This window comes from Alternaria dauci, chromosome 2 (genome assembly GCF_042100115.1).
Source record: "Alternaria dauci strain A2016 chromosome 2, whole genome shotgun sequence".
Lineage (NCBI taxonomy): Eukaryota > Fungi > Ascomycota > Dothideomycetes > Pleosporales > Pleosporaceae > Alternaria > Alternaria dauci.
In genome coordinates this window covers 2326051-2347061 of record NC_091273.1, presented here as the reverse complement: position 1 = coordinate 2347061, position 21011 = coordinate 2326051, and the positions used below count along the sequence as shown (strand labels likewise).

General features: G+C 50.8%; 7 protein-coding genes across 7 annotated transcripts; 5 read left to right on the top strand and 2 right to left on the bottom strand.

The window, feature by feature from the left end:
- Positions 1 to 3770: 3770 nt before the first annotated feature.
- ACET3X_002797 (uncharacterized protein) lies at positions 3771 to 5445 on the top strand (the record flags this gene model as incomplete). Its single annotated transcript, XM_069449579.1, has 3 exons — positions 3771 to 4178; positions 4235 to 5351; positions 5423 to 5445. 3 exons carry the CDS (start codon positions 3771 to 3773, stop codon positions 5443 to 5445), a joined length of 1548 nt encoding a protein of 515 aa, XP_069309344.1.
- A 6242-nt stretch (positions 5446 to 11687) lies between these two features.
- ACET3X_002796 (uncharacterized protein) lies at positions 11688 to 12489 on the top strand (the record flags this gene model as incomplete). The annotated part of the gene is made up of 2 exons (XM_069449578.1): positions 11688 to 12042; positions 12089 to 12489. The coding sequence occupies 2 exons, from the start codon at positions 11688 to 11690 to the stop codon at positions 12487 to 12489; spliced, it is 756 nt and encodes a 251-aa protein (XP_069309343.1).
- Positions 12490 to 12909: 420 nt separating this feature from the next.
- Positions 12910 to 14059, top strand: ACET3X_002795 (uncharacterized protein; the record flags this gene model as incomplete). Its single annotated transcript, XM_069449577.1, has 4 exons — positions 12910 to 12982; positions 13032 to 13346; positions 13396 to 13611; positions 13665 to 14059. 4 exons carry the CDS (start codon positions 12910 to 12912, stop codon positions 14057 to 14059), a joined length of 999 nt encoding a protein of 332 aa, XP_069309342.1.
- Positions 14060 to 14213: 154 nt separating this feature from the next.
- ACET3X_002794 (uncharacterized protein) lies at positions 14214 to 16298 on the top strand (the record flags this gene model as incomplete). Its single annotated transcript, XM_069449576.1, has 4 exons — positions 14214 to 14350; positions 14439 to 14510; positions 14568 to 15088; positions 15145 to 16298. 4 exons carry the CDS (start codon positions 14214 to 14216, stop codon positions 16296 to 16298), a joined length of 1884 nt encoding a protein of 627 aa, XP_069309341.1.
- Positions 16299 to 16736: 438 nt separating this feature from the next.
- ACET3X_002793 (uncharacterized protein) lies at positions 16737 to 18131 on the bottom strand (the record flags this gene model as incomplete). Its single annotated transcript, XM_069449575.1, has 1 exon — positions 16737 to 18131. The coding sequence occupies one exon, from the start codon at positions 18129 to 18131 to the stop codon at positions 16737 to 16739; it is 1395 nt and encodes a 464-aa protein (XP_069309340.1).
- A 518-nt stretch (positions 18132 to 18649) lies between these two features.
- On the top strand, positions 18650 to 19872 carry ACET3X_002792 (uncharacterized protein; the record flags this gene model as incomplete). The annotated part of the gene is made up of 5 exons (XM_069449573.1): positions 18650 to 18726; positions 18783 to 18789; positions 18861 to 19164; positions 19211 to 19553; positions 19704 to 19872. 5 exons carry the CDS (start codon positions 18650 to 18652, stop codon positions 19870 to 19872), a joined length of 900 nt encoding a protein of 299 aa, XP_069309339.1.
- A 15-nt stretch (positions 19873 to 19887) lies between these two features.
- ACET3X_002791 (uncharacterized protein) lies at positions 19888 to 20879 on the bottom strand (the record flags this gene model as incomplete). Its single annotated transcript, XM_069449572.1, has 4 exons — positions 19888 to 20140; positions 20188 to 20570; positions 20680 to 20805; positions 20865 to 20879. The coding sequence occupies 4 exons, from the start codon at positions 20877 to 20879 to the stop codon at positions 19888 to 19890; spliced, it is 777 nt and encodes a 258-aa protein (XP_069309338.1).
- Positions 20880 to 21011: the final 132 nt, after the last annotated feature.

Here is a 21011-nt window from a genome sequence, read left to right as displayed (position 1 = left end):
GTAGGTTTGATATCGCCGTGCCGGCCGAAGAGGGTTTTAAAGAATTGTGTAGACTTGACTTCTCGCCTTAAGGAGGTGTTGTTGGAAAGCATCGATGTATCAGATGTCGTCTTGTAACGATGTATCTGGGAGACCGCCTCAGCCATGCCACAACACTGTTGCTTCATCCAAGTAGAAAGCTCGGTGTTCTCATCAAACGATGTTGGGTCTTTCATTTCCCAGTATTGATGGAGATCCGCTTCGGCCCACGGGAGTATCAGATGGAGGAAATCATGCTGCTCATAAATCGCGACCAAAGGCAACAGGTGGTTGTGGACATGTCGCTTCTTGCCCAAGTTTCGAAGCACACGAAGTTCGTGAAACGCTTCAGGATTGACGCTGCGGATCTTCTTCACAGCGACCACGTTATTGGGAATCTGAACAGGCCGTTAGTCGGCACGAGGAATGCAACAAAGCCAACTTGCCTCTCGCTTGTCGAAGTTGTGATGATCTTGATGTATCTCAGCTTTGTAAACCTTACCGGACGCGCCCTGACGTCCCGTATTTTCCCACAATGTGAAGGGCAAAACTTCGTCCAGAGCTGCTTTGAAGTGCGGATGTATTTGACCGTCTGTTTTGTGGAATTCGCGCGCAAGAACCCGCCATTGGTTGGTCAAAAATTGCTCGATGTCACTGACTTCTTTGAGACATCTCAAGGCTGGCCGGAAACTATCACGGCGGCGCAACTCGAAGTCTTTACTCTCGAGAGGAAGATCTGAATCGCAAACTCGCTCCTTAACGAAAGCCCTTAGCTTGTTTTGTCTGCCAATGAACATCAGAATCGCAAAGATTTTCTGGTAGCGTAGCCCCTCAAGTTGAGTCGTCGTGCCCCCTATCGACCCGGCCTGCCCATGTCGTGTGTGCTCATATTCAATCAATGGTTCGACTCGAACATATTTGTTCGATGACAGCCAAGGCCGGCGTAATATCTTCTTCGCAAGGTATTCCTTTCTTGATAGTTCGCGGACCAGCAGCTCCTGCGTGACGAGTCTGTCGAGGTCGCCTTTTGGCACAAACTTTCCACCAGTAGAAGAATCGTATTTCAGAGCTGTTATGAGCTGATGGTCGAGGCGCGACGGATCAAAAACGAGAGTTTGTATCCGTTCGCTAGTTCTTTCGGGTTCTTGTGGCGGTGTGTTCTTGGCCGCACTCTCTTGATCGAGTTGCTGCTGTTTTTTTACCCTCAAAGAGGGAGCATCGACGACGGAGCGGTTTCTCGGTCGCTGTTGTCCGCTCTCGAAGTTTATCGTGGCCTTTTGTCTGGCATTGCTTTCCGATTGTGTCTTTCTATGGCCGTTCACACGCTTTTCTCTTGGATACATCCGGTCGAGAAAGCGTCTGCTAATACGAGGCGTTATAGGCTTTGGGCCAGATGATAGACTTTCGTTTCCATCATGTGTTTGATTCCCTGCTGCAGCTCCTCTGGCCGGCTCCACTACATTACTCTGCGTGGCGCTGCGAACCCCACCAGGCGCTTTTGTTTGTTAGAAAGAGCCCAACATCGTAAACCTATAACAGTCGCTTGCCTTGAAGTACGGTTTGTCCCGCGAATGAATGTCTAGCAGCATGATTTCGACCACCATTTTCATCAATGGATCCCGCTATGATTCCCTCTGTTGTACTTTCATCTGAGTGGACCAAGTGGGTATCTTTGTACGTTGCCATGCTGCTCACGCTTTTCCAAGTTTTGACCAGTATGTTCGGTCATATCTTGCAGTCAACAAGTGGGGGTCTGTCGCAGTCTCCTAATACCTAGGTAGTATCTGAGTCGAGAGATCCGAGCCCGAGATCATTCGATTGTGTGGTTAGTGTTGTGGTTGCTGAGAGCCAGTGGTTTATAGGACTGGAGGAGAATCACTCCCGATTTCTCGTTCATGTCAACTTCTGGGGCAGATCCGGGCATACCTAGTGTATGGTGGCGCGTCCGGATTAGGCAAAGTGAGTCTCTCCTTGGGGGATGGCTTATTTCAGCTGAGACCATGTGCTGACATACCTAGGTACCTAGGTAGGTACCTATCTAATACGAGGTGGTGTGGATGGATTCTATCAGAGTCCAACTTTCGGAGGCCCATACTCGAGGACGGTCAGATGGACCAGTCATTCCATGATCATATTCTGTGTGGTGGGTACCGTTTAGTTCGCCAGATGGCAGATTCGAGTATGAACAGTGATATCTTATCTGGGAATCTTCGAGTCCTGTTTAAGCAGCTCCTGTTGTTCGAGTTTGCGACTTTGTACCTTGTCTATCTGAGTACTGGAACAGTATCTGTAGCTACCTCTTAGCGAAACCTTTCGCAGTATTGCTCACCGTGATGGTGGTCAAGCATAATCAAAATTGCGATCCTCCAATAAGAACATTGGCGCGCAATGGAGATCAGGAAAATTGTCCCCTTCATTGGCAGTCATACGTCCTATACCTGGTTGAGATGCGTACCGTATCTAGGTACCTATTCTCATAAGATTCTCCGGTGCTATTTGCTCTATACCTCTACTAGACTACACACCTAATCTCTTGCTATATTAGCGGTGTTTATACCCTGCAAAGGAAGGAAACTAAGGAAAAGGTTACTTAGCCTGGGAGGTAGAGCGTTTCGTTCTTTATGGGGGCTTTATCTACACCTCTCTATTCGCTTACAAGGGGTTCAAAAGACGCCACGCATGTTAACCAGGGATAGGACTGTATTGCTCCAGCATGTCGCGTAGGAGATGGTGGGAGGACTCTAGCCTGGATCCCACATTTGCCACACCGGGCGTCCTTCGTTCCGCTTCCGGCTTGCCGCTACACCTTGCCTTACCGCTGCCTTCTTTCCAGAGCCTATGACAGCCACTTGATTCTCTGGCCTGCACGTCAAGTCCAGCCACAATAATTTCCATATGCGCTTGATCACCGATGTATGCATGTCGTTATCCTGACATCCTCGCTAGTCGGATTCTTGACTGTTGATTCGCAAAGCTGAGCCTCATCTCATATCGCAAGGCAAATTGCCCACATCATCACAGGCATGTTGGTTCAAGCGCGCACCCAATGCCGATGTTTTCCTCTGCCGCGATGCGCAAGTCAGGTTCCGGTGAATCCACCACCACGGATGCGACAAACCGCAAATGATGGCTTATCTCGGGATGCCGTAGTGCCATGTGGGCATGGTCGAATGCCTTACACCCGAAGCTTTTATGTGTTCGTCTTGTGGCATTCAAGTATTTGGTTCAGTCCCTAATTGCAATTACTGCTAGCCTCGTCGCAGCCTTTCGCAAGCGCATTTGTACATTTCGAACGGTCTGACCAAAGCAAAACGGCTATGGTGCGATCGGAAACAGACGTCATCGATCCAAGAACAGGCGGCAAAGAGGAAAACATGTATACTTTCAACCCCTCAGAACAAAAAGAGGAAGTGAAACATGGCAAGCAGGTGGTAGAAACTGACAGCAAGCATACAAGAAGCCCCCACTGCAAAACCAGCTCTTCGCTTAGCTCAAGGACCAAGCCTGCTTTTGCCAAATTAATAAGAAACAACATTGCTGTTGCGTCGGTGTCAAGCATGTTTGAAAAGACGAAGAACAAAGCGTTCATCCCACGAGATGTGCTTGAAGACATATTGCCGAACTTCAATATCCATCGAGGCCGCAGCAGAGAAGACCAAGCTGATACCGTGCTCGAACTCATGGAAATAGAACCGAACGATGCAAGCTCAGACGACCGAGCACTCGCTATTTACACCCTGAAAAATTCCAGGATGCTCCTCCTTATCTTAATCCACATAGGACACGGCGAGCTTCATGCAGCAATGAAGCTCTTCATGGAACACAATTTCACAGATCGCAATCTGCCTATATCAGCATGGTCCGGAGATCAACTGAAGAACGATTCGGAGAACCATGACTTCTCGCGTATGGAAAGCGGTCGTAGCAACCAAAGCGTAGCCGGAGATCGCATATGGGATGTGAGTTCCATCAATGCTTTTGAGGAAGCCCAGTGGAAGTTCTTGGCTCCAGAACTCTTAGCGAAACAACAGAACGACCATTTCAACGAACGCTACCCGATCCCTTTTATTGGCGAGAGCACAATCAAGGGAAGTGGAGCGCATGGCATTGTTCGTCAGTACACAATTCATCATGCGCATTACGAGGAATCACTCAATCCGGTGTGTTCAACCCATTCTCTATAACTTTTCCCATCTAAAGCAACTGACCGGTGTAGGTCCCAAGCGAGCCATGCGTGGTTGCTGTGAAAGCTTTTAGGAAAGGCGGGAAAAATGTTGCCGCTGATGTGCGAAGAGAAGTCGACGCTCTTGAAATGATGAACTCGCTCGAGAAGGATCACATCGTTCGGTTTCTGACGTCTTTCCAACGGGGTACGCCGGATGATCTGGAATACTTTCTCTTGTTTGAATGGGCCCATGGCGGAAATCTTGACGACTTTTGGAATCAGCAACCTGGACTTGCGCGGACGGCCAAATTGATGGAATGGTTGATAGAGCAATTCTATGGCCTCGCAAAAGCGCTCACCGCTGCTCATGACGCAGTGTGCCGCCATGGAGATCTGAAGCCGGCCAATATCCTCTGGTTCCGCGACGTCACTGGCTCCTACGGCACACTCAAAATCGGTGATTGGGGTGAGGCAAAGATTCACAAGGAAGTGACTTCCTTGCGCCACGTGTATACCACTGCTGGGTATGGTACGAGACGCTACGAACCCCCTGAGACTGAACTACATCGGCCAGGACTAGGGAAAGTTCCTGCTAAGCGTTCCCGGTTATACGACCTTTGGGGTTTCGGCTGTATCATCCTCGAGTGTATCATCTGGTATCTGTATGATACCGAGGGACTCAAGAAGTTCAACAATAGTAACTTGGGAACGTACGGTACTGGCTACTTCTTCTACGAGCGCAATCACGTTACTGGAATCGCAAAGGTACATGGCGTGGTAGAACACTGGATAGAACAAATGTCGAAGGACGCCTTGTGCCGCTCAGAAGAGACGGCTCTTGGGGATCTTCTTCAAATTGTCCGCACGGGGCTATTAGTTGTTGACCTTCCCGAGGGCGGTGGCGCCGTATTTCAGGCTGATGGCGATCCACCGCAGAACATCAAGGCGAGGTCTACAGAGCTTGCTGATACCCAGGTGTCTTCAGATGAGCATGGTTTGCATCCAACGATCGAAGTCATTGCGCCAGAGCTCCCAAAGCTTGATGACGTTGATGCGACTTTGAACACGCATGGCATCACTCCTTCAATCAATGTCATCGAACAATCATTTACGGAACGAACTGGAATGCAAGACCGGGAACCAAAATCAAATGTCAGACTTCGTGCAAGTGAGCTCAAGGGACGTTTAGGTCGCATCCTCCAAGTCCAGAGAAAAGGCCGTTACTGGGAACGGTTTCAGGACCCAAGACCCGCGCCAGTTGACACTGACAAATCCTCTCGTTTGCTGCCACCTTCTGGCTCTCGGATATCCAATGCAACCACTCTTGGCACTCCTCCAACTTATGAGATCGACTATGGGCATCCGTCGTTGGATCCAGAGGACTGGCAGTTCGAAATAGACAATGTATTCGCCGCGCAGCTCTTCCCTCCTTTAGACGAAACTACCAGAGCTCGTTCGCCTCAAAGCTCGTCTCCAACCAAACTATGCACAGAGTGTAAAGAGCTTGGTAAGCGGTTACCAGATACAAATTTTCGGATGTCATACACAACCCGGGCACTGAAACATAACGCGGAGACTAAAGTCTGTGATCTGTGCAATTTATTATGGGGAGATGGCAGTAGATATGCCTCCCCAGAGTGCGAGGGGGTTTGTTTCTATCGTGAGGGTTCTATCTTGCGTATGAGCGACGCGAAACATCCTGTGTGTACCTTACTCCGCAGCAATGGTAAGTCAGCGCTATGAAGTTTGATCGTCTATCACATACTCACCGCTGTTGCCGAAACAGATCCTAACAGCCGAGCACATGACATCCAGATCGGGCTTGTTGAACTTCCAAACACCGGTACGCCTCAGCATCTCAGCATTATACGAAGCTGGCTTGATGACTGCGATAACATGCACCCTCACACGTGCAAAACGTCCAAAAACTTGTCTTCGGAGACCAGCGCGACTACCACAATGCCAACTCGCCTCATATACGTCGGAGACGACGGAGAGGATGTCGTCCAGCTTCAAGAGATGCAAGGCGAGAACACTGTTAGTTGGATCGCACTTTCCTACCGATGGGGTGATTCTTTACCTTTCTCTACAACCCGAAAGAATCTTTCCAGTCATATGAAGGGAATGAAGATGACGGCGTTGCCCCGAACATTTCAAGATGCCATCAAGGTCACTCGCGCTCTGGGCCACAAGTATCTCTGGATAGACTCGCTCTGCATCATACAAGGCAAAGACGGGGACTTCAGTGATGAGTCCAAGCGAATGGAAGATGTTTACAGTGGAGCTTACTGCGTTCTGGCCGCTAGTTGTGCCAAAGATCAGAGATCAGGGTTTCTGCTGCCTCGTGTAGCAAGAACGTCTGTCGCTCTGAACTACGGAAGTCGTTTCAGCAATGGTGGGACAATCTACGTGTGTAGCTTCATTGAAGATTTTCGAAATCACGTACTGCAGGGTGCTTTACACAAGCGTGGATGGGTCTTGCAGGAGCATGCCCTAGCTCGAAGAACGGTTTTCTTCACCGAACATCAAATGTACTGGGAGTGTGGCCATGGAGTTCGATGTGAAACCATGATAAAAATGACAAAGTGAGTATCGTATTCCAACGTCGTCTAGCCTAGATGTTCTTTAGAAGGATACTGACTCTGTTGCCAACTTACTAGCCAGCTTGCTGCTTTACTTGGAGATCCAGACTTTCCCAAGATTCTCGACCCAGCCAAACACGGTGAACGAATTCTCAGGTTCCAAGAACTATACCAACAGTATTCTCGACTCGAGCTATCATCGGACTATGACCGACCCACAGCCATCGATGGCTTGCAGCAGCGTCTTATTAGGACGATGGGCGTGAAAGGCGGATTCGGCATCTTGGATGCTCAAGGCAACCAAGGCTTCCTCCGCCGCAGTCTCCTTTGGCTTCGGGGATCAAACACGTCACACCTAAAACGAATCGCATTTCCAAATGATCGAGAGCGCGTACCGTCCTGGTCTTGGATGTCAGTCTCTGGTGGAATTGATTACCTCCACCTGACCTGGAAGGGATTCGACTGGAAAGAAATTCGATCACCATCATGGCCATGTTCGGTAGAGTCAACCCCCAGCAATGCTTTTATTGGAGAATCCCAAGGATTTAAATATCCTAACGGGTTGGAGCACGGATGCCACATCGTTTTCGATGATCCAAAAGATGACAAGCTACTGGGGCTCAAGGCCATTGTTCTGGGTATCGAGAAAGGCTCGTGGGCTATCGAGGAGAAGAAGCATTGCATACTGGTAATAAGACCAAAAGAGACTTCCGGTCAAGATGGTTTAACAGTGTATGAAAGGGTCGGAGCAGGCCATGTACCGGGAAAGGTTTTAGATGGGGTTCCGCAGACATGCACTCTGATATGAACTTTCTTTTCTGTTTTCTTCGTGCGACCGCAGAGAGTTTGATGGCTGGTCTTGAGCTGCGACAAAATCATGACCGCTGGCGGACTGCCCAAAATGATAGCTGCAGTTTGACAGAAAAACTAGGAAATATGGCCGGGACCAACCGTGCAAATGGCATGCTCCATGTTTCTGATGGCTTTCATGGACTGTTGTTGAGATACAAGATGAGATCTATTGGATCGATGCCCTGTGATTGAACTGTGTAAAATCAAGTCAGAGTGGAGTAGACGCCGTGGCAAGACCTAAGGCATCCTTTTACTTGCAAATACTCTCATTTGAGAGAACCTGTTCGTTCAGATCGTTGAGAACTGTGGAAGTTGTGACTGGCTCAAGCTGATATGCGTCATCGGAGTACCATGGGATGAAGCGTGGTGTACAGACCTATCATGCGAAGACCATGTGGAGAAGAGCCCGCGGATCTATATGCACGTCCAATAGCGAGAGACTACTGCGAAAAATCATGCACCATGTCAGGCATGGGGCGATGCAGATGCGGGGTCGATTGGGCTGTGTAAAGACTTCCACATTTCGTCCTCTCCCACGTCCTCTGACTGTCGAATACTGTACCTAAAACCAATCTTTATGCTCGCCTCCTACAATACTTCGTATCGCATAGGTTCTCCCTCCTCAGTAAGAAATTTGGCGCACATGGCTTCCGTAAGGTGTATCACAGACGATTGCCCAAATTGGGCCGCGACCGGAGAAAACCTATGTCACGGGTGTCTGGACAAACAAAGCGACTACCGCTACGGTTGCCTACGCATATCAGGTGACCGAGAGATGATGTAGGAATGCTACTAAGTATGACGCCGACAGTGCTAAATGGGATGCAGCACAGTACAAGACTATCTTACGCGTAGGACCCGTTCCACAATGTTAGCGAAGCGGCGACCACATTTTTCAAGATCCCGTAACAACCACTCAAACGGTCTGACTAGATGCGACTCGCTTGGGAAACCATCCTCGCAGCCCCTTCCAGGATACATCTTGCCTGTACCTACACCAATTCTTCGATAGGAGTCGACATCGTCGTGCAATCTCTCAAGGATCAAGAAGTTGTGGTATAGGTGGCGTCGATGATGGATAGAGTAGAGGCTTAGGAGTACAATTGACAACTCTTCGTCTTGATCGCCAGGTCCATTTAGTCCTTCTCTCGGTCGATTTCCCAATACTTGAGGAATCTTCGCATTGTACTCCGGTATGGAAGCATCAATAGAGAATTCACAGGTGGTCCGCTGATCTGTACCTGGTGAGTATGTTGCATCGTCAATGCGGATTGTGTATGCTTGAAACCCGTGAGAAGACCGTCGCAATACAGCCGGCACAGTGTGACCTCGAACCATCAACCAAGTGTCCGGTGCCTTGCTATGTTCGTGGCTGCCAGCACTTGTGTAATGAAGGTCGACTAGTGTCGTGTGTTCAATTCGAGAACCGGGATATGAGTGACGGGCAAGTCGAAAGTTGACAGCACCAGGCGAGGATGCCCACGAGAAACTAGGGCCAAGTTGACACGTAGATGACACAGTTGGTCCGACGTCGCGTTGCCAGACCAGATCATAAAGAATAGTCTCCTTCCATCCACCAGCAATATACGTCCATCCAGTCACACTCTCAAATTTACTCGCTAAACCACCTAGGGCTGGTAGCTTGTCGGTAAGATACCTTAATTCCCTAGTAGAGTATTCTTCAATGATCTGGCTCCAACTCTTGGACAATTTCAAAATATCGTTTGCAGTTGTCGTTCCAGTTGGCGCAGGAAATAAGGGTTGCGACGGAGATATACTATGGTGACATTCGCAGGCCTTCAGTGTTCTACACGTCCATTGCAACTCTGCCCCGGTGAAAGCTATAAGTCGTCTTGAGAGCATTTTCTCTTGCAACCCCCATGCACGTGTATCAAGTGGATCAACTTCCCGCGAACGCCCGATTTTGGCGTGAATCCCTCGAACAATTTTCCTCCTTGCTTTGAACACAACTCCCTTGACCTCGCTATATAATTCCACTTCTTGATTCGCGGGTTTCCGTGCTGTGAACAAAGTCTGATATGGGTCTGTTGATAGAGAGGCTGCGATCGTGATGGCAGCGCCCTCAAAAATTTGTGCCATTTCCGCAGCCTGCTCCTCCCAATCCGCGGGATCATCCTGGACTATACAAAGGGTATCAATCCAGATGTAGTATATGTCAAGGCTCTGCGCCATCGCAGCCGCATCTTGAAAGGTATCTGGTAGCGCGCCTCGATCAAATCCGTCCTTCATCTCTTCATAATTCCCGGACGTAGTCATGGCAAAACCTCGGCCTCCCCATGAATACGACAGAGTAGCATACACGCCCTCTGTGTGAGCAGCTGGTTCGAAAACTCGGTACCGTGGTTTCGAAATATCGACGATCCGTTTTGGAAGGTAGGCACACTGAGGATTGCGGCACTTCTCATGCTCGGTTTTGCAACTATAGAAATTCTCCCTTAAGAACTGCACTGACGCATCCAGGCTCGATTTTTCGTCAACGTCGTTGCCTACAATAGGGTAGTTTTGCCTTGTGTTTGTTGCTAGGCGATGCTTAGCCAGAGCTTTACATGCAGAAAGGCGTCACAAAAGAACAAGCTTACTTGGACGTGAATAGATTTCCACGACTTCGTGGATACCTTTGTCGGCTGACGCGTGTAGCTCAGCTGGTGACTGTCCGTAGAGTAACAGGTCGACCCGCATCTCTACCGCAATATATTGCAAGAGCTGAAAGCTTTGCTGAACGACGTCGCAAAAGCAGCATCCTTGTTTGGCCGATTCGCTAAACTGATCGAAAGAGCGGTCCGACAGAATAACCAGGCTAGAATGCTGAAGTTTGTTGGGGCCGCGTGTGTGAAAGAAGCCGAGGCAGTTGCATATTAAGCAAAACCCTTCTGCCTCTTGACTAGCGAGCGTCAAATCCATGTCGCATAAGTAGAGTGGTGCCGCATACGTTGACTCTCATCCGCGAGAGGTTTTGGGGATGTATGAAGGGCGTGACAGCGAGGACACCACAAGTGAAGTTACAGTTGCACAGCCTTCAAGGCTATGCAAACACGCTAGCACACATCTGCAGCCAACCCAATCACGATTGATTGAGCGTAGGCACTCTGCTGAGCACAGCATACCGCTTCAGACGCAGAAGTTAAGGTTGAATCGAATGCGTCAGTTTGAGGCACCAGGGGAATTAGTATTTTCGTGCCGATGGTTTAGCCATGAACCTTCTCACCCGTATTGTGGCCCTTGATAGGTATTATCTCAATGTGCTCTCGAAAGCTACCTAGGTAGTAATCCCTAGAGGGCTAACATATCGCACCCCGCACGGGTGGGAAAGTTTGTGGTTTTATGTATCACCTTACATGCAGTGATCTCTAGATGAGGCAAAATGCTAGCTTGAGTATTACAGAAGTGCGGTGTACCATTAGTCTTCACAACTTCTGAAATTCTCAAAGATCTGAACGAACAGGTTCTCTCAAAATAAGAGAATCTCGCAAGTAAAAGAATGCTCTTTGGTGAGAGAGGCAAATGACCTTGCCTATTTAGGTCTGGTGTGGGGTTCGAGCTTTTGGTATCAGAAAACCTGTGTGTTCAACATTATTGGGAAGAGTCGTATAGATACATTGCTATAGTGTGCATACATACAGCCGTCGTGACATAGATACTGACTTGATCTAGGTTGTCCTTGCGCACAGAGTGCTTTGTTCCATCCCTACGTAGGGTATTCACAGCTATTCTAGCTAGAAAAACGGTAGCCTATATATCTGTTGATGACGTGAGAAGCACCTCTTAGGGATAAGACAAAGTCGTGGTTCTCTGGACACAGAGCGCGTAGATGTGTTCTTGCAAAAGACACCGCAGAGATTGTGTCGCTGGGCGAGCGGCTTATCTACCGGCCGGAATCATCCCGCGCCTTGCCCACTGCAGTTCCTGCCATTCGATACAACTGCGCCTCCTGCGTCACACCAAAGAATGAGGAAACCGGTTTACAGGTGGCGTACTAGTAGTCCCTCTCGTTCTACGTTAAATGGAGTGGTTAGCATAGGTGGCTGTTCGCCTCGTTCCTCTCGGACAGCATGTCACAATTCAGGGTCAGGCAAGCAGAACTCCGCGACCTGCCACGCGTCACAACAGTCGCCCTCGCCAGCTTACCTGACGACCCAGCATTCGTGTGGCTTTATAGGTACAGGCATCAATATCCTGACGACAACTACTTTTTCTGGCTGCAGGTATTCAAGACTTACTTGTATACCCCTAACATCACGTTCCTCGTAGCCGAAGAAGTTGCGTCGTTGGACAAGAAAAGCGAAGATCGTGGAGAAGCAGTAGCAACGATATTCGCTTTCGCACTATGGGAGAGGAACGAGAAGAGAACGGCGACACAGGCTCTGACATCTCTGTACAACAATTGCTCATTGGAGACGCTACACCGTGAGCACCCACACGACCTGCTTAGGATGATGCTGAACAGCTTTAGGTTATATCACGAAACTAGAGAACTGGGCCATACGTCAGGAGTTTGGGCGGCGCGACGGCGACCTGAATCGAATGACGGCGTTTGAGAAAGCGATGAACTACACCCACTCAACGTACTGGGAGAAGACCTACCCCCAGAACTTCTACCTGTCTCTGCTCGCGACCCATCCAGACTACCGTCGGCGAGGTGCGGGCACTGCGCTCACTCAATGGGGCCTCGATCAAGCTCTGAATGCTGGTTTCGATGTCGGACTGGAGGCAAGTCCAATGGGATTTCCATTGTACCAGCACTTAGGCTTCGTTCTTTTGGAAGACCTGGTATTGAAGGCGGACAACGATCCTACGAGTGTGCTGTTGAGGGTCATGGTACACAATCGGGACCAGAAGTCAATTTCGGTCTAAATTTGGGGTATCAGTTATGAGTGACAAGGCTTTCGGCTGTTGGTTGTTGAGTTTGAGTGCTGAGTCGCCTCAAACGGGAGCGGGGGTTAAAACAGCGCCCGAAATACCGCCGGCTCAGTGAACTACCGCGTGTGTTCCCTAATTCCATCCCTTCTCACACCACAGACCCATGCGACCGTGCAAACGGCAACGGAACAGCAGCTTTCATTACGAGCCCTTTTGAAGATGGACCATAGCGCCGAACGAGGCATTCCTGACATGCGGGAGCGGACGGTATTTTTGCTCGCAGTACCTTTCCAGCCGGAGCTATAAGAATGTACCAGTCGCCTCTGCTCAACCGCATCATCATCGCAATCAAATCTTGTCTTCTTTGCTGAACATTCTATCTGATAGTGCTTTCGTTGTAATACACCCTCCATTATGAGCATCGGAAGAGTAGCAGCCTCGCGTGTGTGTGGCAAGCCCGTAGGCCCCATCGGGTTTGGAATGATGAGTACGTGTCATGCGCAAAACAAAAGAGAAACACACCTAATGATCCCCAGGCTTGACGTTTCCTCCTCCATTCCCCCAGTTTGAGCGCGAGCATCAGACGAGCCTCCTGAAAAAGGCATTGGAACAGGGCGCCAACCTCTGGAATGGAGGACTCATCTATGGCACACCAGAGTCAAACTCGGTGCACTTGCTGCGACACTACTTTGAGAAGTACCCCCAGGATGCTGAAAAGGTTGTCCTCAACATCAAGGGTGCCTTTGACCGCAACACCGGACCAGCAGGGAGTCCGGAGGCTATTCGCGCATCTGTAGAACAAGCTCTCAAGGGGTTGGGAGGCGCAAAGGCCATTGACATCTTCGAGATGGGTATGAGAAATTCAAGGATCATCTGAGACGATAGCTAAGGACATTCTAGCCCGCGTCGATCCCAACACGCCCATTGAGACTTCTATCAAAGCTCTGGCTGAGCTGATAGAAGAGGGCAAGATTGGCGGCATTGGCCTGTCCGAGGTCAACGCGAATACCATTCGCAAGGCTCATGCCGTACATCCCATTGCAGCCGTAGAGATTGAGTTGAGTTTGTTTACACCCGATCCGCTCCACAATGGCATCATGGAAACTTGCCACGAACGTAAGTCGATACGCGCCAGGATTCATCAACACCAACATTGACAACAAAACCAGTCGGCATCCCCGTTATCGCATACAGTCCGGTCGGACGCGGCTGGCTGACAGGCAACTTCAAGAAGATTGATGATCTGTCGCCAAACGACTATCGTATTCAAATGTTCGACCGCTTCAAGCCCGAGGTTTTCGATCAAAACTACAAGCTCGTCGAGGCCGTTGAGAAGGTCGCCCACCGCAAAGGCCTCAAGACATCGCAGGTCGCTATCGCTTGGGTAGCGCGTCAGGGGGCGATTCCTATCCCAGGGTCTACCAACATCGAGCGTGCCATCATGAATAGCCAGTTATCGGAATTGGCCGACACTGATATGGAGGACCTCTACAAGGCACAGCAGGCCTTTCCCGTGGCAGGAAAACGATATGGGGGCGCACACGAGGACCTGCTGAACGGTTGACCTCTGCGCCGTGGTCGAGGGTCATGTTGGAGATTTCGGAGTTTAGACGGACGGACGATACATCCGCCGCTTTACCTAGTTCCATCTAGTCTGTTCTCTCTCCCCATCACTGTTGCCTCTCAAAGTCCCAACCTGCATTTATGCCTCAGTCGTTATGGATCAAGCAATTGAAGATTTAGACGAAACAGTCCATTCGCAGAATACTGCTCATTCCTACCATGGATCGTGTACAGTCTGTGCAAAGGCGAAGAGCAAGTGTGTAAGGCGTCCAGGAAATGGCGATTGCGACAGGTCAGTGACCGCATCAGTGTTAATAATAGCACGGCAGATAGTCTGCAAAACGCCCATAGACGAGTCGACTAATTCAGTACGTCCTTAGATGCACACGATTGCAAAAGACCTGTCAGATTCGGGAGCCAGTGAAACGCAAACGCAAGGCAAGAAAGATCACGTAAGTCAAGCTTGCGTCGGTTTCCACTGTACCTTCATGATGTTGATATGCTAGCAGACGATCCGCTCAGCTGCAGCATCTCGAAACAAAGCTCGCAGACATAGCTCAGGCTTTGGCCAGCAAACAAACACAGGAGGTATCTGCAGGATTGGACTTTCGGAGTGACATATCGCAGCAGACGAACGGATTACATCGGGAGAGCGATAATATGTATCCAACGCCACTCGTTACAACTCCCAACACTACAAGATCTAACGATTTCTTGGCCTCTGCTCATGGCCCAACACTTGAGATGGTTAATACCGAACACGTATTGACAGAGATGGATGCAACGGATGCCGACGTCCTGCTCGATCGCTACCAGAGACTTATGGCCCCTCACATGCCTTTTGTCATAATTCCAAGGGGCATCAACGCTTCTGACCTGGCTAGAAGCAAGCCGTTTCTCTTGAAAGCAATCGAGACAGTGACTTTCTTCCATGACACAACGACCCAACAATTCATGGTCAAGGATCTCATGCAACAAATCTCCGAGAGAATGTTGATCAACGGGGAGAAGTCGCTAGATCTCCTCCAGGGTAAAGACTCCCATGTACTGCGTAAGACATACACTGACTTTTACATTGCCATTTAGGCATGTTGGTGTTCAGCAATTGGTACAATCCACATCTGTTCGCACCGCCAAGCCACAATGTACTCCTGCATCTTACCATGGCGCTCACCCATGATCTAGATATCGACCGTGCACCAGGCTTCTGTGAGAAGGTGACTCTGATGGCAGCCTCACAGGCGCATGGCGTACCACAACCGGCGAAAGTCGTGACCAACGACGAGCGGCGTGCAGTGCTCGGAACGTTCTATCTGACTTCACAAATTTTCACGTCCTTTCGGAAAATCGACACTCTGCACTGGTCTCCCTGGCTTACCAAATGTGCCGACGCGTTGACGCAAGCCGAAGAATACGAAAGCGACCTTTTACTTGTACAATTAACGCGGAGTCAGCGCATCATGCAGGAAGCCATGGGCACAGAATACGACCATGCACCGGTAAGCTTCTACGCCAAGTCGTTCCTCAGCGATCTCGATAATATCGGGCTAGCATCCGTACACGGGACGTCAGCGATAGTACTGCGTTTGCAGCAGGCTTGTGCCCGAACTGCCATCTGGGAGCGCTCATTTGGGAATCTAGCCACTCACACGGTCAAAGAGACGGACCTCCGGCAGCGACTAGACGGCATGTGGCACTGCATGGACGCTGCGAAAAAGTACACAGACATATACCTGGAGCTGCTTGTCGAAGACTATCCTCTCGTGCCGTTTGGCGTTTTTGCGCAGTTTGCATACATCTTCGTTGTGCTTGTCCGAGCGAGTTTGATCGAGATGGACGGCTGGGATGTAAAGGCTTTGAGATCGTTTATCGATTTCTCGTCGCTTTTGGAAAAAGCCTCGCAACGCTACGATGCTGTGTCGCAGTCTCGTTTGGATGGTCTGTTCCTGAGAAATGAGGCATTTGCGAAGTGGTCGGCCAAAACAAAGTGGGCGAAGTCGTTCTACGACACAAAGTTTTTGCCTGTTGATCCGAATGCACCGTCCAACAACCAAACTCCACTTGGGCGTACGACCGTTGATGCAAACAAAGCCCAGGAGTTGCATGGAGCTCTTCCAACACCACTGGAACCGTCATCCTCAACAGATACATTCGCTTTCGGGGACTCGATGTGGGCCAGTTTCGATGACCCTGCGGCCTTTTTAGGAGACATTGATTTTGCGTTGGCCGATGTATCATGACATTTTAGGTTCAAGAGCAGGAGATGATACAGGGAATCTTATAGGAAACGCATGTGGAGTTGCCCAACGCATTCCGTAATAATCGGCCGAATACAATATCGAATGATCCGAATACACTGCAAGCTGGGATAGATCGAAGAGCTTTCAAACCACCATCCAAGCCTTGAAAGAGTAAACGAGCAGTTAGAACTACATATCTCGATTTTTTTCCTGGATTCCCACCAACATGATACATTGTCCATAACTGTTTGCAAAATAACTTCTATTGGTGTTCCTTACTGCAGAGTAGCCTTGGCCATATCTCGCTCCAAGATGGCTCTTTTCAGGACGGACCAAGCAATTATAGCCCGAAGATATCTAAAAGGATTTTCTAGTCTAAGTTTATGCAGGATGCTACGGGTGTCTCAAGTCGAGGATATATGCTTTTTGTACACAGGTCTAATCTTTCCTTCTCCTGCCGATAAAGAGAGCCGCCAAAACCGCTGTACAACCGCAAATACCAGCAAGTACCGCGTTCATGTTCCCATACCCAATCGCTTCTCTTAGTTTCCCTGCCAGCAATGGGCCTACAGTCAATCCTCCGCTCCATACCATGCTGTTGATGCCGTAAAGTTGCGCGTACGGAGCTTGCTCGAACACGTCCTCGTTCGCCTTGTAATACTTCTCGACAAGATTCCCGGCTTCAACAAAACTGGGGCTGTTGATTGCTGCCAGACCTACTCCATTCATCGCTAACAGTCCGGCAAAGAGTGCAATGAGATGTCCATTGTCTAGCCTCTCGATAAATGACTCAGTCGGAAGCCGGAGCAGTACAAGCGTCGGTATCAGCCAAGTAAATCCAAGGATGGCTGCTGGCTTTGTACCATAGCGGTCGACACACCACCCAAAGACTGGACCCAGGAGGAAATCAGCACCACCGAGCGGTAGAAAGAGCAGTCCGGCCTTCAGACTGTCGAAGCCAAACTGCTCTGAAGCCACCAGCGGCACGGTAGCATCGAAAGAACCAAGCAGAAGAGCTTGCATGAAGCCGATCCAGACAGCGGTCAGTAGACCAGCGTCGCGGAACAGCATGAGGATGGGAAAGTTGCGTGTGAAGCGATTCGTGGGTTTGGGCAGGCGATAACGATCAGACGCAGGGCGGCTGTTTGATAAAAGAGGCGTCTGTTCATCTCCCTGATCATTTGCGTCTGGTTCCGAGGCATTTGTATCAAGACTAGAGTACTTTGCGGCAACCTTCTTCTCCACCATGAGCACTCTCAAAATAAAGTCGATACCGATCAAGCCTACGCCTACACCAAAGACGCCTTTGTATCCGGTCCTGGCATAGAGGAGCCCTCCGACTATAGGTGAGAACAGCCCGGCGACCGAGATGAAGCTAAAGATGGTGCCCATAGTCTTGCCTAGATTCTCGTTGCCTACAGTCTCGATCACGAGAGCAATACCAATGGTCCACACCACGCCTCCAGACGCCCCCTGCAGGAAGCGCGCAATGGCCAGAGCAGCAACGCTACGCCCAAGAGCGAGAAGAACCGTCGAAAGGAGAAGCAGTATGAGCCCGGCGAGAAACGGTAGCTGTCGAGACGAAGACCATTTGTCGGCTAGAATACCGGCAATGGGAGACATTGCACAGGAAGCGGCCGCGTAGACCGCCAGAAGACTGGATATCGTGCTTTGTATCTGCGAGTCTGGAAGGCTGAGACGATCCTTGAGCAGGAATGGGAGTACCGGCACGATCAGCCCATACAGGAACAGATCCACGAATGCGCCCATGCCCACGGTGAAGACGATGAACAATGGGTGCGACCGCCATCGCAGTCCTCTTGGCGGGAGCATTGCTGCGACGGCTTTGAAAGTTGATAGTATGCTGGGGACTTTGGACTCGAACTGTATGTCAGCATGCAAGATTGATGGTCCAGCTCACCTAGAAGGCTTCGGAAAGAAGTTTCCACACGAGCCCTTGGACATATGCTGACGTCAGAATGCTCGATGGTAATGCAAGCGGTCAGACTACGCGAAGCAACAATAGAAAATGGGCGTGAAAACTATGTGCATAGAAAGGAAACATCGCATCGATGGAATGTTAGCCCAGATTATGCCCGCATTCGTGCATATGCACAGCTGGGGGCCACGGTTTTTGTAGTGTCTTGCGAACCAATAGCAGGGCTCTTGTCTTTTGGAAAGATGGAAGGGCGAGACTTGGGAGCGAATGGCAACCCAGAGTGCGCTCACCGTCACGTGCGGACGCAGCCTAGCGTGCTTGGCGCGGATCTCGAATTCGAGCTCCCGACAGCTTTCACCCGTAGGTGAGACGACGCCGTACAACCCCACTCCACACACAACAGTCGCTCAAGATGGCGGACAAGATGGAGGGCGTAGTAATGGGCGGCGGCCTCGTAGACCCCAGCAAATACCCAGTACCCATTGAAACGTAAGTGCAAGATCATGCCCAAAAGGTAGGTCCCCTTGATGCTAATGGAGAACCAGAATCTACGTGAGTTGGACATGAGCGCGCCAGCAGCGCACTCACATTGCACTCGGTGGCGCGACTGCTGACAGCACCAGGTCAACAACCTCGAGGAGCGCGTTAAGATCGACACCATGAAGCAAGCGTTGACCCGCGTCTTCCAATACTACGGTCCGATCCTCGACGTGATCGCGAAGAGCAGTCTGAAGCGCAAGGGCCAGGCGTTCATTGTGTTTGACAGCGAAAAGGCGGCGCTGGAGGCGGTCGAGGAGATGAACGGGTTCGAGATGTACGGCAAGGTCATGAAGGTGCACAGGGCGAAGACACACAGCGACGAGACGGTCAAGCGGAAGGCGCCAGAGCTGTTCGAGGACCACAAGCGCAAGCGGCTGACACTCAAGGGTGCGCGTCTCCTGCTCCCTCGCGGTCCAAATACTAACCCGTACAGACTTCAAGCGCGCCGAAGAAGACGCGAAAGCGCAAGCCAACCCCGTCGCCGCAGAGAAGCCCCGCGCTGCCAAAACTGGCGCGGCTGCCGTGCCCGACGAGTACGTCCGGCCAAACAAGACGCTCTTCCTGCAGAACATCCCCCGCGACGTCGACGAGGAGGACCTTACGACGATATTCGAGCGCTTCGAAGGCTTCAAGGAAGTGCGTTTGGTCTCGGTCAGGGCCGTGGCCTTTGCGGAATTCGAAAACGAGCAGTTTGCGATCACAGCCAAAGAAGCGACGGCCAACACGCCGATTGGCGCAGAGGGCAAGCCCATGAAGGTCACATACCAGCGGCAACAGTAGGTTACTGTACATGGATTTATTGCTATGGATTTATGCGTTTATGATACCTCGTTCGGCATTCTTCAGATACAGGCTGGCACAATGGAGTCTTATCGCCTGAGGCCCGTCTTCACATCTACATGACATAATGCTTATCTCTTATTTAGCTTCGCAGAAGACGCTCAGAACTGGGCTGGATATGGAATCTGGTCTGGGGAGGCTGTGTCGGCATTCTGGAGGGCCCAAGAGTTCAAGCGAGGACACGACGAGTTGGTCCTTGCGAGGAAACGAGACTGCCCACAGGGCCGCAGCGCAAACTACAAGAGGCCCTCCTAGGCGTCTGTCAACTGCTCAGAAGATGACGTCCTCGTTGTCCTCGTCGCCGAGCATGTCCTTGCTCTCGGCAGCGTCTTGTCTCGCCTCACTCTCGGTCTCCTCGTTCTCCTTCTTTGCCGCCACTCGTGCGGCTTCTTCCTCGGCAGCGTCCTTTTGCTTCTTGTTGGACACCTTCTTCAGGCGGTAGAATTCCTCGCGGTCGAGCTCGTCGAGCTCAGAGTTGATGTACTTGATGGTGTTTTCGGTGCGGGGGATGATGACGTGCTCGCTGTTGGCTGTTAGCTTTGGCAGTGTCTGGAAGGAGATGATACCCACATGGCGTTTACACGGCGGTTGACCACTTTGATAACCTCGTCCAATATAACAAAGGCCGTCTGCAGACTGGCCAGCTCCACCAGCGTCTCCACGGCCCTTGCATACGTCTCTCTGCATCTTTGTACTTGCTGGCCACCCTTGCCCAGACCCGTCAAGGCAAAGTCGTTGTTCTGCTCGACGGTGAAGCTCTCGAACTGGGGGAGGAAGACACCAGAGACGTTCTCCTGTTTTGTCCGCACGCGGAAGCGGGCCTGCTTTGCGGACTCCTGGATCTGGTAGCCAATGTCGCCGCCGACGGCGTAGGTGACTTCGGCGAGGGAGAATGCAGCGACCTGCATGACGCGGCCCATCTTGCGCTTCGCCTCATCGATTCGGCGCGTTATCTCTAAGACGGTTTCAGCTACACGGGCACATGGTGGGGGGTCTACGGCGCAGTAGTACCTCGGAAACGCCTGCATGCGGTCAGCGAAGCTCGAGGAGGGCAGAGGAGACGATGAGTGCATACTTGGTCAGGGCTTCACTCTTTCGCTTGAGCAGGTCGTGGCCGGTCTGGGCGCCCTTGAGCTTGCTCTTCATCAGACCGAGCGACTGCCGTGTCGCGAAGACGGCCTCTCGTGCCTGGGCGTCGGGTTAGCACCGTACATGCTGCTGCATTGGATAGCTGTGGTTGGCCGTACCCCGCTGCCAGACATGTTTGCGACTCGAACGGTTTACGGAGAAGGCTATGGGGGCGACAAGCGGATATAGAGGCTGACAATGCGTCGGCGATGGAGGTGTCTCGGAGCCAGTCAGCGTGCGCAATCCAACGAGTGAATCGAGCGGAA